At 35.7% G+C, this 14834-nt stretch overlaps 1 protein-coding gene across 1 annotated transcript; it reads left to right on the plus strand.

Moving 5' to 3' along the window:
* Window positions 1–10434: 10434 nt before the first annotated feature.
* On the plus strand, window positions 10435–14308 carry LOC107894578 (aspartic proteinase CDR1). Its single transcript, XM_016819838.2, has 2 exons — window positions 10435–11761; window positions 14208–14308. Exons 1-2 carry the CDS (start codon window positions 10435–10437, stop codon window positions 14306–14308), a joined length of 1428 nt encoding a protein of 475 aa, XP_016675327.1.
* The last annotated feature ends 526 nt before the right edge of the window (window positions 14309–14834 follow it).

Here is a 14834-nt window from a genome sequence, read left to right on the forward strand (position 1 = left end):
GCATGACTTGGTATGAGATTGAACCGATAGGTTTAAGGAACTATGGTATGGTTCGGTATGGATGGAGTAACTAGCCTCGTTCCATTTTGTTTCCTCTTGTGATAATGTTATTAATGGATGGTAGTGCGTTGCTTATGACTTACTGAGTTATGTACTCACTCGGTGTTTCCTTGTCACCTATTTTAGGTTTCTTGGACTCGTCTCTTTTTGCGTGACCGGGCCGTCATCGGAGTCATCACACCGGCTAGCAACTTTTGGTATCTTCTTTTTAGTCGGTCTAGGAGAACATTTCGGCATGTATAGGCTAATATGTTTTGTTGAAATTTGGTATGTAAACTTTTAGCCATGCGAAAATGGCATAAATGTTCGGTTGGATTCGGTTTTATAACGTTAGGTCGTAAGTCTTGGTAATTCGATTTTTATGCCATATGTCATGGCTGATTAATTTTGGTGTTAAGATTCATGATATGGAAATAGTGTAGTAGGGAGATGTTTGACAATGATTAGCCTTTGGTATGGCTAGTCATGATTATAATTTTGTGATATGTATGATGAATTACTAGTTAGATCAATGAGAAATCACGAAATGGGCATAGTTGCTTCAGTAACAGATGCTGGCAGCAGCAGTGACGTGGGATTGAAAAATTACAAAAATTAGTAGGAATGGAATTAAATAGTGAATAAATTATTTAATCGAAGCTCGATGAGTCTATTTTCATATAGAAGTAACGAAATGATCATATGGACAGTATGTTAAGAGATATTCAGGTTCTCGTGAGACAGGCCCAGAACGGTTTCTGGGTTCCCTGTTCCGACTTTGGAAATTCATTATAAATTAACCAGAGATAATTAGGAGTCATTCCATATATGTATAGATTCCTCTTTGAGTCTAGTTTCTATAGAAACAAACGGCATCAGTATTGAAGCTCTGTGCAGGGAGTTATCCAAATCGTAATACATGAAGGTCAGTGTAGTCGCACCCTGTAATAGGGGAGAATTTAACTAATAAACTGTACTAATTGGCCCGACCAAAAATTATACAAAAATTCTACCATATAGTTATATGAGTCTAGTTCCAGGGAAATTTTACGGAACTGGATTTCGAGTTTCAGAACTCAAGATATGATTTTTAAAGCGACTAGTACGCAGATTGGAAGCTTGTCTGGGAAATGTCAAATAAGTGGTTTGAAGTCTGTTAACACCTCGTGTTCGACTCCGGCGACGGTCTCGGGTTCGGGGTGTTACATTTGTGGTCCCGAAACACTATTCCAAATAGGGTCAAAACCGGACTATTACAATTCTCCCCCTTAGGGATTTTCGTCCCCGAAAATCATACCGTTAAACAGATTTGGATATTGTTGTTTCATAGCATCTTTAGACTCCCACGTGGCCTCTTTTAACACCGTGTCGATGCCACATCACTTTAACCAATGGAATTTTCTTGTTTCGCAACTATTTAACCTCACGAGCTAAAATGCGGATCGGCTTTCTTCTTAAGTCATATCAGACTGAATTTCAATCTCAAACGGTGAAATTACATGTGAGGGATCAGATCTGTATCGTCTAAGCATCGATACGTGAAACACATTATGAATCTTTTCTAACCCAGATGGTAGCCCCAATCTATAAGCAACTGGTCCAACTCGCTTGATGATTTCATACGGTCCAATAAACCTCGGACTCAACTTGTCCTTTTTGCTAAGTCGGAACAGTTTCTTCAACGGAGATACTTTCAGAAACACTTTATCACCGACCTTAAATTCGATATTTTTTCTTTTCAAATCTGCATATGATTTCTGACGATCAGAGGCAGCTTTCAGACTATCTCGGATTACTTTCACTTTCTGTTCTGTTTCTTTTATCAGATCAATACCGTAAATTTTATTCTCACTGAGCTCAAACCAGTATAACGGAGTTCTACACTTTCTACCGTATAAGGCTTCGTACGGTGCCATTTTAATGCTCGATTGAAAACTGTTATTATAAGCTAACTCAATTAAAGGTAAGTATTGTTCCCACGTACCTTCAAACTCAAGAATACAACATCTCAACATATCCTCGAGTATCTGAATAATCCGTTCTGATTGGCCATCTGTTTTCAGATGAAAAGTGGTGTTAAAATGCAATTTAGTACCCAGAGCATCTTGCAATTTCTTCCAGAATCGTGATGTAAATCTCAGGTCTCTATCAGAGACTATTGACAATGGCACACCATGCAATCTCACAATATTAGAAATATACAACTCAACTAGCTTATCAAGCAAATAATCAAACCAAATCAGAATAAAATGAGCTGATTTCGTCAAACGATCAATTACAACCCAAATTGCGTCTTTCTTTTTCGGAGATAGGGGCAAACCCGAAACAAAATCCATGGTCACTCGATCCCATTTCCATTCCAGAATCATAATCGGTTGTAATAACCCAGATGGCACCTGATGCTTAGTTTTAACTTGCTAACGATTAAACGTCTCGAAACAAAGTCAGAGATATCTCTTTTCATTCCTGGCCACCAATATAGTTGTCTCAAATCGTTATACATTCTTATACTTCCCGGATGTAAAGAAAATCTACTACTGTGAGCTTCATTCAAAATCGTTTGAATCAAATCTGGATTTCTTGGAACACAAAGTCTATTTCTGAACCTCATACAGTCATCATCATCTATTCAGAATTCAGAATCTGAATCAGAATTACACTGAGTTAGTTTAGCCATAATCTCATTATCAATCTTCTGAGCTTCGATAATCTGTTGTAAAAACAAAGGTCTCGCTTTTAATTCAGCTAAAACTGAACCATCATCAGACAGAACTAAATGAACATTCATTGCAAATAGCGATTTTTGACTCAAAGCATCAGCAAGCACATTTGCTTTTCCCGGGTGATAATCAACCACAAGTTCGTAGTCCTTTAGCAGTTCTAACCATCTTCTCTATCGCAAATTCAAATCTTTTTGCGTCATTAAATATTTTAGACTTTTATGATCAGAAAACACGTGACATTTCTTACCAAACAGATAGTGATGCCAGATCTTCAAAGCAAACACAATGGCAGCTAACTCAAGGTCGTATGTCGGATAGTTCTTCTCATGCGGCTTTACTTGTCTCGAAGCATAAGCAACAAATTTTCCTTCTTGCATTAAAACACAACAGAGTTTGTTCAACGAAGCATCACTATAAACAACGAATTCTTTACCTGATTCAGGTTGCACAAGTACGAGAGCTTCAGTTAACAAAGTTTTTAACCGATCAAAACTTTTCTGACACTTTTCAGACCATTCAAATTTTACATCTTTTTAAAGCAATTTTGTCAACGGAGTTGCTATCACAGATAAATATTTTACAAATCGTCTGTAGTAACCGACAAGTCTCAGAAAACTACGGACTTCAGATACATTCCTCGGAGGCTTCCAATCCAGAATAGCTAAAATCTTACTCGGATCAACTCGGATACCGAATGTTGATACAATATGACCCAGAAAACCAACTTCTCGCAACCAGAACTCACATTTACTAAACTTTGCATACAACTATTTATCTCGCAGAGTCTGTAGCACTATTTTAGATGTTCAGCATGCTCAGATTCATCACGTGAATAAATCAAAATATCATCAATGAATACAACAACAAATTGACCAAGATACGGTCCGAAAATTCTATTCATTAAATCCATAAATACAGCAGGTGCATTCGTTAAACCAAAAGGCATAACTAAACATTCATAATGCCCGTACCTCGTTCTAAAAGCAGTTTTTGGAATGTCAGAGTCCTTTACCCGCAACTGATAGTAACCCGATTTCAGATCTATATTTGAAGATACAGTAGCACCTTTCAACTGATCGAATAAGTCATCAATTCGAGGCAGAGGATATTTGTTCTTTATAGTCGCTTTGTTAAGCTGTCGGTAATCAATACACATTCTCATTGTGCCATCTTTCTTTTTCACAAACAGAATAGAAGAACCCCATGGTGAAAAACTCAGTCTAGCAAACCTTCAATCGGTCAATTCTTGCAACTGAGATTTTAATTCTTTTAACTCGGTCGGAGCCATTCTATACGGAGCTATTGAAGTCGGAGTAGTACTATGTGCTAATTCAATGCCAAACTCGACTTCTCGAATCGGAGGCAAAACAGGTAGTTCTTCAGGAAACACATCAGAGAATTCACAAACACCAAGCACTGATTCAACTTTCTTATTATTCATTTTCTAATCTAACACATAAGCTAAGTAGGCTTCACAACCTTTCTTCACATATTTCCATATTTTCATTGCAGATATCACAGCTGGCAGTCCATTCAAATCACTAGACTCAATTCGGATTATCTCATCATTCTTACACCTTAAATCAATGACTTTTCGTTTGCAATTCACAATAGCATCATGCAAAGTTAACCAATCCATTCCTAGAATTATGTCAAATTCATCGAAATGTAAAAGCATCAGATCAGCAGGAAAACAGATATCTCATATCATTAACGGGTAATTCTTGTAGACTTTATCAACCAAGACACTTTTGCCTAAGGGGTTCGATACTCTAACTATGAATTTAGTAGACTTTACAGGCAAAATCTTACTATGCACTAAATTCATACAGATATAAGAATGCATTGATCCAGGATCTATCAATGCCATCACAGAAGTATCATAGAGAGTAAAAGTACCAGTAATCAGGTCTAGAGACGAGGCTTCCTCACGAGCTCAGATAGCATAGGCTCTGGCAGGCGCTCTGGCCTCAGATCTAACAATAGTATCTCCAGTAGTTCTTTAACCACTACTTGTATTTCTTGCATTTTTGTAAGGTCTACCTCTAGCTGAGGTGTTGCTCGGTCTCAGATTCTATACATTCTCTTGCTCAGCAGGTTCAGAACAATCTTTTACAAAATGGTCCAGAGATCCACATCGAAAACAGGCTCGGTCATTCAATCTATAATTTCCTGGATGTCTTTTACCATAGTGTTTACATTCAGGTCTCTCAGATCGGACATTCCCAACACTTGCAATAGATGTAGCAAGGACTTTGAAGTTTGAATTCGATCTAGCTCGATCTTGGTTTGAATGTCCACATTAGCATTTGGACGGCTTTAATCATCTCGGAATTTCTTGGACATAGACTGAAATGATCTACTCGAAGATCTATTTCTAGCATCTCTAGATTCAGAATCAGCTTTTCTTTTCTCTTTACTTAATTCTTCATCTTTACATGCTCGTTCAACAAGCACTACCATTTCTTTAATCTCCAAAATCCCAACTAACAGACGGATATCTTCGTTTAGTCCATCTTCAAACCTTTTGCACATTATTGCTTCATTCGATACACATTCACGGGCATACTGGCTCAATCTCACAAATTCACGTTCGTATTTTGTAACAAACATACGACCCTGTTTAAGCTCAAGAAACTCTTTACGTTTCTGATCAATGAATCTCTGACTGACATATTTCTTCCGGAATTCAGATTGAAAGAAATCCCACGTAACTCGTTCACTCGGAACCACAAATATTAAAGTTTTCCACCAATGATACGTTGTATCTCTCAGAAATGAAACAACATATTTAACACATTCCTCAGGACTCAGAGACATTTCATCAAACACTCTTATTGTATTTTCCAACCAGAATTCGGCTCTTTCAGCATCATCATTCATTGTAGCTTGAAACTCTTCAGCCCTATACTTTCTAATCTTATCAACCGGTGGTCTACTCAATTGTACCAGATTCACTCGTGGCATATTAGGAGTTTGGGAAGGATTAACCGGGGATGGTCTAATGTATTGAGTGAACCATTCATTCATCATATGATAGAAGGTTTGCTTAGCCTCACCATCACGGCTACTCGTAGCTGGTCTAAAATCAGTTTGCATCGTCCCTTACGCGGGAGCAGGCGCATTGCTTCTACATCGTCAGCTACAGCTCTATCGGGATCCATTTGCTATATAAAAGCACATTTCAAAGTCAGGAGTCATCACTCTATCACAGATTCAGATATATGGCATGTATAGCTGACTCATATACGCTATGGTAGTACTAGAAACGACTAAACCATAGCTCTAATACCAATAAAATGTACCACCCCTAACCCGTAACTGACATTGAATTAGGGTTAGGAGGCATTACCAGACAGACAAAACATTTCAGACCAATTCGGAATCATAGATATTATTTAACATCATTTCATAAGCAATCATCTCTTAAGGTGGTCTACGAGACCTAAAACATACGTTTAAGAACAGTTAGAGCTAAACCGAATACATTCATAAAATTCAGAACATAGAAAATTTTACAATTCTATTGAGGTCACACGCCCGTGCGTCCAGGCCGTGTGCCTCACACGGGCATCAGACACACCTATGTGAACCAGCCATGCCAAACCAGGGTAACCATACTGACTTTCACCCACGGCCAATAGGCACGCTCGTGTGCTATGGCTGTGTAATACTTAGCTAGCTACTGACTTTAGCCCACGGCCATATGACACGCCCGTGTTCCCTGACCGTGTGGCACCAAGCAGGCTTGATTTAAGCCAATTTGCCACCCATTTTAGAGGTCATCCCTACAAGCCATAATAGACAACATTTGTACTTAAATTTTCAACCAATTCCATACTCACGACATGCTTCATTATAACAAAAACATATTAGTTCATAAAACACTACAACCATACACTATTTGGCACCTTCAACCAAAAACAAAAACTATATACAACATTTCATTTGCTAGCCAACTCCCATGGCATAATATATAGACATCAAAACTTATATACATAGACTTTCTAGCCTATACATGCCATACTTTAAAATATTTATACTTTCAAAAGTACCAAAATGAGATCGATAGTGTGGTGACGATCCTCGACTATCCCCAAGCCTTCAGTAGATATGATAACTGAAAAACAAATAGTAATCACACAGAGTAAGCTACAAAGAGCTTAATAAGCCAAATACAATTGGTCTAACTACGAAAGCATATAAGAACAAATCAACCATAAAAATTCATAACCATTTCATAGAATAATTCATAAACTTAACCATGCTCCTTTGTTTGTATATATGTCATGCTTCATTTCCATACATATTTCACAGAGACAAAGTTTTTCATATTCAGAAATTTAGTACAATACAAGCGTACCTGCATAGGTTATACATTTCATATACTCAATCTCAGATTTCGTACGCTATCATCAGACGGGTCAGAAACGATAGATGTTCATAAACAAGTAAATGCCGACGTCCCGGACGTGGTCTTACATGTAATTCAATATCGATGCCTCTGTCCCAAACAGGGTCTTACATGAAATCGGATACGATGCCGATGTCCCAGACATGGTCTTATACGTAATTCTCAATCGAGACATGTGTCCCAGACACGGTCTTACACAATGTGTCAAACATATGTCAACTTTTCTTAGAAACATACAGAGCTTTTCAGATACTAACATATTATCTTACTTTACTCCAAATATATTCATCCAGCACTCAAGGCCATCCAATGCAGATTACAGTTTATATGAGTAGAATTTATTTCAATTAACACGTAATTGTAATTTGACTTACCTCGGACGGATTTCGGATAAAACGAGTCGACTATTCAACTATTTTGGACTTCCCCCGATCTAAGTCTGATTTTCTTTGTTCTTGATCTAATACAATACAAATTTAACCATTCAATCATTCATTTCATTCAATATAATTCATATACACATATTTAGGGCACTTTGCATTTTAGCCCTTATATTTTCACACTTTGACAATTTAGTCCATTTTTCATAAAATCATAAATATGCAAAATTTCTTTGTAACAAGGGCTAGAAGAATTTTCATGGCTTCTATATAAGCCCATACAACATATTTAATTCACAATTTAGTCATTCAAAACCTCATTTTCAAAATTTAACCCAAATAGCTCAATTTCATAAAAAACTCAAAGAAAAAACTTATAAACCATCTACCAAGCCTTCATAATTCATTCAAAAACATCACAAAACTCATGATTTCAACAATGAAATTTCATGAAATCTTTAACAGAAATAGGAATTCAGACATGGGCTTTGATGAACACGAAGCAACGATCACAGAAACGTAGAAGTTATCAAAAACCGAACAAATTTCATACCTAAATTTAGCTACCAAAGTGCCAAATGTACAAAAGCTTCAAACCCTTCTTTCTTTGGCTGATTTTTCGGCTAATATCCATGATAATAAGCCACCTTTTTGTTTTCATTTTATTATAATAAGCATTATAATCACCTTTTACCAGTTTGCCCTTAATGATATAACATTAAATTCACTAACTACATGGCCATTTTTGTCCACCATTAAAACAAATGGTATATTTGACATGCAAGGACTTTTATTTTAAAAGCCAAGTCAAATAGGTGCTTTAGCATCTAGCACTCAACTTTTACACTTTACGTGATTTAATCCTTTTTCATAATTAAACATAGAAACAGATAAATTAAATCACAGAAATTTTACAGATGTAAATTCACATATCACAGATACATAAAATAATATTAAAATATTTTTCAGACTAAGATTTATGGTCTCGAAACCACTATTCCGACTAGGGTCAAAACCAGACTGTTACACCTTTGGTAGTGGCGGTGATATGACGTCTTGAGATGAAATATGTTAGGGCGACTAGCAATCAATTACTCTGGGTTTCAACATGACCCTCACATAGTCTTAGTAGAGCTATCGCTTTTCAAAGTTCACCAAGTTGGGGTTTGCAAGCTAGCCTAGGCTCGCAATGTGGTTGGTTCCATTGGGAGACATGTGTTCAACTCTCTATAGATACACGACTAGGTTCATGAGGTATGCTGTAAGGTCTGTGAAACCCATTACACAAGGTATAGCATGGGTAAACCACCCCATTGGTCACTTTAAATAGGGGTCGTTCCTATTTTGATCACCCTAATTTTTTTGTTAAGTTGGTTACCAAAAAAAGAAATTGATTAAATTGGTCACTCCATTGTTACATAGTAATAGAAGTCTAACGGTGCATTTCCACATTAGTCACCCTAAAATTAAGGTAAATTACTTGTTAATCACTCTAAATAGGAGTCGTCCTTATTTTGGCCAATCCAAAATTTTTTCATACAAATGCACTGTTATTTTCCTGTTACTATTTAACGGTGGTGTGACCAATTTAATTATTATTTTTAAATAATTAAATAAACAAAAAAAAATTTAAAGTGACCGAAATAAGAACTACTCCTATTTAAAACAATTTACAATATAGTTTACAATATAGTTTACTAAAAGCTGGCTCCTGGACTAACCAAAACAAGACTGCATTTGTTTAATGTCATTTTCCCTCGTAGATATTCTTAAAAATCGCCAAAAGCCGGCATTCGTTGTGAGTATCTCCTCTTTTGTAAGCGATTATTTCCAAGGAAAGTCTTCGTTAGACCTACTTTATATCCTTCCAAATATATACGTGTATACTGAATTTTTTGTTTCTTTTTTCAATTACGTTCCTTTTTATATATTCCCTTTTAATTAATTTACCGGAATTAAAATTGATTTCCAAAACTCTTTTATCTTGGCTTTAGATCCCCGTTTTTTGAATTATAATAGCTGGACACATTGAAATTAATAAAATTAAATATTGAATTTGAAAATGGAAAATGGAAAATGTTTGGTTTATTTTATTGTAAACTAATTCCTCTAATGCACTATTAATTATATAATTTTCTTATAAAATATTGTAAAACAATTTACACATAATATTTCATAGATAAAATATTTTCAAATTAATTGAAATATTTTTAATAACGCCATATAATTAATTACTTATATATATATATTGACATTATACATTTAAGGTGATTAATTTATAATGGTAAAATAGTAAAATAGTTAAAGTGTAATTAATTATTTAAAATTTGTTATGAATCAAATAATTTCTCTTATTTTTTCAACAATAAGATTACATTAATTTAACATAAAAGATGATGATGTGTCAAGTAATGAAACTATTCTCTTATCACAAAAATAACTATGTCACGCAAACAATTTCTTTATATATTTGTATACATTAAAATATATAATATATATAATTATTGGAATAATTATATACAATTTTGCTACATTGAGTGTTGTAATATTTGAAGATGATTTTGTGTAATTTTCTAAATAAAAATTTAGTTTTAATACTGATACCAATGTGGTATTTAGATTTATTTATTCTGTTAAATATGTACAATAAATCAAAACTAATGCTTCATCTTTATAAAAGTAATTAAATTAAAATTTTATACTTATAATTACAGTAATTAAAATTCATGTGACCAAATCAGAAAAAAAAAATATTCATATATTCATAAATTATATGCGAGGCCTTTGAATTGTTTTGTCTCATTCTCTCATTTAACCCCATAAATTCACCATGATTCTAAACACTCAAACCATCTCCAAGTACCTTCTTCCTCTAACAATGGCTGCCATCGTCTCTCTTTTCGCCTTTGTTTTTGCCATTGTTGGTCTCTCTAATCTTTCCATTATTCAAGCTCAAAAGGATGGTTTCAGTGTAGAATTAATCCACCGTGACTCTCCAAAGTCTCCCTTATACAATCATTTAGATACTACCTACAATCGTGTAACCAATGCCTTGCGTCGTTCTTTTAATAGAGTTCATCGTTTCAAACCGACTTCTGTGACAACAATGGAAGCCGAAGTCGATATTATTGCAGATTCGGGTGAATACTTGATGAATATAGCAATTGGATCCCCAGCTTTTGATATTTTCGCCATTGCTGATACCGGGAGTGATCTTATTTGGACTCAATGCAAGCCTTGTTCTCAGTGTTTCCCGCAAAACGGCCCTCTTTTCGACCCCACCGCATCATCAACATATAAAAAGTTTTCTTGCAGAACAAGTCAATGTGGGGATGTTGAAGGAACATCTTGTTCAAGAAACGGCTCATGCCAATATTCAGTCTCTTATGGCGATGGATCTTACTCAAATGGCGAAGTTGCTTCTGATACACTCACCTTGGATTCAACAACGGGTAGTCCAGTCGTGGTTCCAAATGTTATTATGGGTTGCGGACATGATAATGATGGAAGCTTCGACGAGAATACCTCTGGCATCATTGGCCTTGGAGGTGGAGACTCTTCGTTGATTTCCCAATTGGGAACTACAGTTGATGGCAAATTCTCCTACTGCTTATTGCCCTTTTCCGAAGCTGGAAATTCAAGCAAGATGAACTTCGGTTCTGATGCCATTGTTTCTGGTAACGGAGCTGTTTCGACTCCATTAACCAAACAATCCCCTCAAACTTTCTACTTCCTCACCTTGGAAGCAATCAGTGTGGGAACCAACCGAATAAAGTTTACGGATAAACCTTTTGGAACAGACCAAGGGAACATCATCATCGATTCCGGTACGACATTGACACTTTTACCAGATGAGTTTTACTCGGAACTCGAATCAGCGGTGTCTAGCATGATCAATGCGCCGAAGGTTAATGGTCCCGAGGGTCTGAATTTATGTTACGATGCTACAACAGAGTTTGCAGTGCCAGATATTACAGTTCATTTCAGTGGTGCAGATGTAAAATTGCAGCCATTAAACACCTTCGTCTTGGTTTCTGAAACAGTTGCTTGCTTTACATTCAGTCCCGTTCCAAATTTCGCCATCTATGGTAACTTGGCTCAGATGAATTTTTTGGTTGGATATGATACTATTAAACAGACGGTGTCGTTCAAACCTTCAGTTTGCTCCAATTATTGGAAAAATATGGACATTACATATATAATAAGCATAATTACATGTTATTATTTATTATCATAAAAAGTTAATTTAAATTAAAAGTAATTTAATTTAGTTAAAAATAAGTGAATTTTAATTATTAAATAAAGAATGTGCCAAAATATGCGTAGATATATAATTTTGAGTTTGATATTTTGACTATTTATGTTGATATTTGAGATTCATGTTAATATGCTTAAGTTTTGATTATTTATAATTTATAATAACGATTTTGGTGTTTTTCTATTGTTATATTTTTAATATGTATGATGGAAATATTAAATTAATGTGTTAAAAGAATTGCTTTTAGTTGTCATCATTGATTTATATGCTAATTTCAAATTTTTATTTACGTTTTTTTTAACGGAAAAATAAATTCAAAGGCAATGTTTTGATTAAGATTTCATTATAAAAACCATGACCAAAGAGTATAATTAGAAGATTTGGATGTGGGGCTTATACAGTTTCAATGAATAAGTTTTTTTAAATAATTTATCTAAAATGGCCAATTTTCAAGTATATTTATAGAAATGGGTTTCAGTATTATTTATCGGAAAGGGCTATTTTTGACAAAACACATCCACGTAGGAGCGTTTAAGGAGAAATTTCCAGCAAATTGCGCCCTTGGGGAGCCTTTTTGCCATGTTAGCACAAAATGCACTGACGTGAACATGCTTTGCTAACGTGGCAAAAAAGCTCTCCCAAGGGCGCGTTTTGCTTGGTGTTTTTGACACCAACGGCTATTTTTTTTACCGTTGGGGGGTCCAACGGTAAAAAAAAAGTATAAAACACCCTCCTATTATTTCACACAATATTTCTTCAAATTTTAGCAAAAAATGCTCTCAAATTTCTCTCTAAAGCTCTCAAATTTCTCATTAAATTTCTCAAAGCTCTCTTTAATTAGTTATTTACTTTAATTTTTTTTCTAAATTAGTATTATTTTTTTATGATTTCAAAAATATTTCATCGTGTTAGCAATGATCCCCATTATTTCATCTCGATCATAAACATATCTCTGTCGAATAAATAAAAATGATAAGGGTTAATTTTAATTTTTGAATATTATTTAATATTTTTTTATTTATGTAATTTTAATTCATTTTTATTTTATAGTTTTTTATAATAGTCTGTAGATCAGATGTTACAATATTATATTCATAATATGCCTGGTCCTCCATCACCGTTGATAGAAAATTACTTGAGGGAAGTGGGTTTTTGGCACGCCGCCACTATAGGCTGAGGGTGCAAGTTGGACACGAAACTCATCAATGCGTTAATAGAAAGGTGGAGACCCGAGATGTACACATTCAATCTTCTATGCGGAGAGTGTACTATCACTTTAGAGGACATCCAGTTACAATTAGGATTGCCGGTGGATGGGTCCACAATCACCGGGCCTGTTCAATCTGCTGATTAGGGAGTCATATGCTACGGTCTTTTAAGTGCGATTCCAGATAATATTTACGAAGGTCAGATCGAGATGGGCTGGTTACGAGACACATTCCCAGAGCCGGATAATGATTCGATAAAGTAGAAAGAATACGATATGCTCAGGCATACATCTTTGAGATGATTAGAGGTCATTTGATGCCAGACTTGTCACGAAACCTTGTACATCTGAGGTGGCTGCTGAAACTCGTTGATTTTAGAGCAGCTGACGAATTAAGTTAGGGGTCTGCCGTGTTGGCAACATTGTATCGGGAGATGTGCAAGGCGACACCACCAAATAAAGTCAAAATCGGAGGTTGCCTATCACTAGTACAATCAGGGGCTCGGTTTCACTTTCTATTTTTATGTCCTTGAGTGAACCACCCATATACATTTCCACTCATAATGAGGTGAAATTTTTATTTGATTTTACAATTATTCCATAGATTTAAAATAAAATTATATGCTGAAAATTTATTTAATTAGGTGGAACCATCCGGCAAGTTGTGTTGGAATACCTACCGCTCTTGAAGATATACGGCCTCTATTAGACTAACGGTCGGAAGCGCAAGTAAGTTTTAAATAAAATATATATAAATAAAATAGTCGTTTCATATTTAGTATTTAGTATCTAGTATTATGTATATAACTAATATATTTATCATATTCATATAGTTTCAATGGACACCGTACGAGGATCCGGCAATACGGGCCGTAATTCTGGAAGAATTCTTTTAAAATCCGAACATTTGGCATGTTAAGGTCTCATTGGTTAACTATGCTACTGTCGAGATGCATTAGACAGATAGAGTGTTGCGACAATTTGGATTCCAACAACTGATTCCTGAGGAACCTGAAGTGCTCGATGACCAGCAAAAAATCGACTTACAACAAACGAATACAAATTGATCAGAATTCTTCTCGAAATATATCAAAATTTAGGAAAACCAGTATGATCATATACCTAATTGTGAACCGATCATCGTCCCAGAATTAGCGTGCATGCTGGATTACATGCCATGGTTTAGGATCCATTGCAAGCCATATTTACTATTGGAAGAGCAGCGGCGTCGGAAAATCCGTTTCGAAAGGGAACGACGGACCCTTTAAATCCAAGAAGAAGAGATGACGGCATGGGCCCAACAACAGTATCCACACAATTACCAGGACAAATGCCTCAATCGACGACACCTATAGCACAACCCCTTCAAATTATGCCAGGTGTGTATCCTAGCCCTTATATGTATCCTAACCCTTATATGTTTTCATTTCACAGTCCTATGCTAGGTTGGAATGATGGCTCGGTGCATCTCTTTTTTGATAACTCTGACTCAACCGATGATATATAGGTCATCGTCCCGGAAGGATCACACGAGGCATCATCGGGGAACTCAGCTCATTACCAATCCCCATCGCCTTATGGGATTCAAACACCTCCACCGTGGCTGATGCAAACACCTCCACATTCTTTATTCTACCAATATGGGCCATCCTTCCAACACCCACAACCGGAGCAACTACAACCCCCACCGAAAGTGCAACTAAGGAGGAATCAAGCGTGTAGTCGTCGATCACCCCCATGTGGCACTGATTCCGACAGACAATACATTGAATTTTTTTAATATATTTGTACAAACTGTTTCTACGTTGTTTCA

The sequence above is a fragment of the Gossypium hirsutum genome, chromosome A13, assembly GCF_007990345.1.
Source record: "Gossypium hirsutum isolate 1008001.06 chromosome A13, Gossypium_hirsutum_v2.1, whole genome shotgun sequence".
Lineage (NCBI taxonomy): Eukaryota > Viridiplantae > Streptophyta > Magnoliopsida > Malvales > Malvaceae > Gossypium > Gossypium hirsutum.

Coding starts and splice junctions, on each gene's coding strand:
- LOC107894578 (XM_016819838.2), top strand. CDS start 10,435: ATGGCTGCCATCGTCTCTCTTTTCGCCTTTGTTTTTGCCATTGTTGGT. Junction 11,762..14,207: donor GGACATTACATATATAATAA/GCATAATTACAT, acceptor GCCATGGTTTAG/GATCCATTGCAAGCCATATT.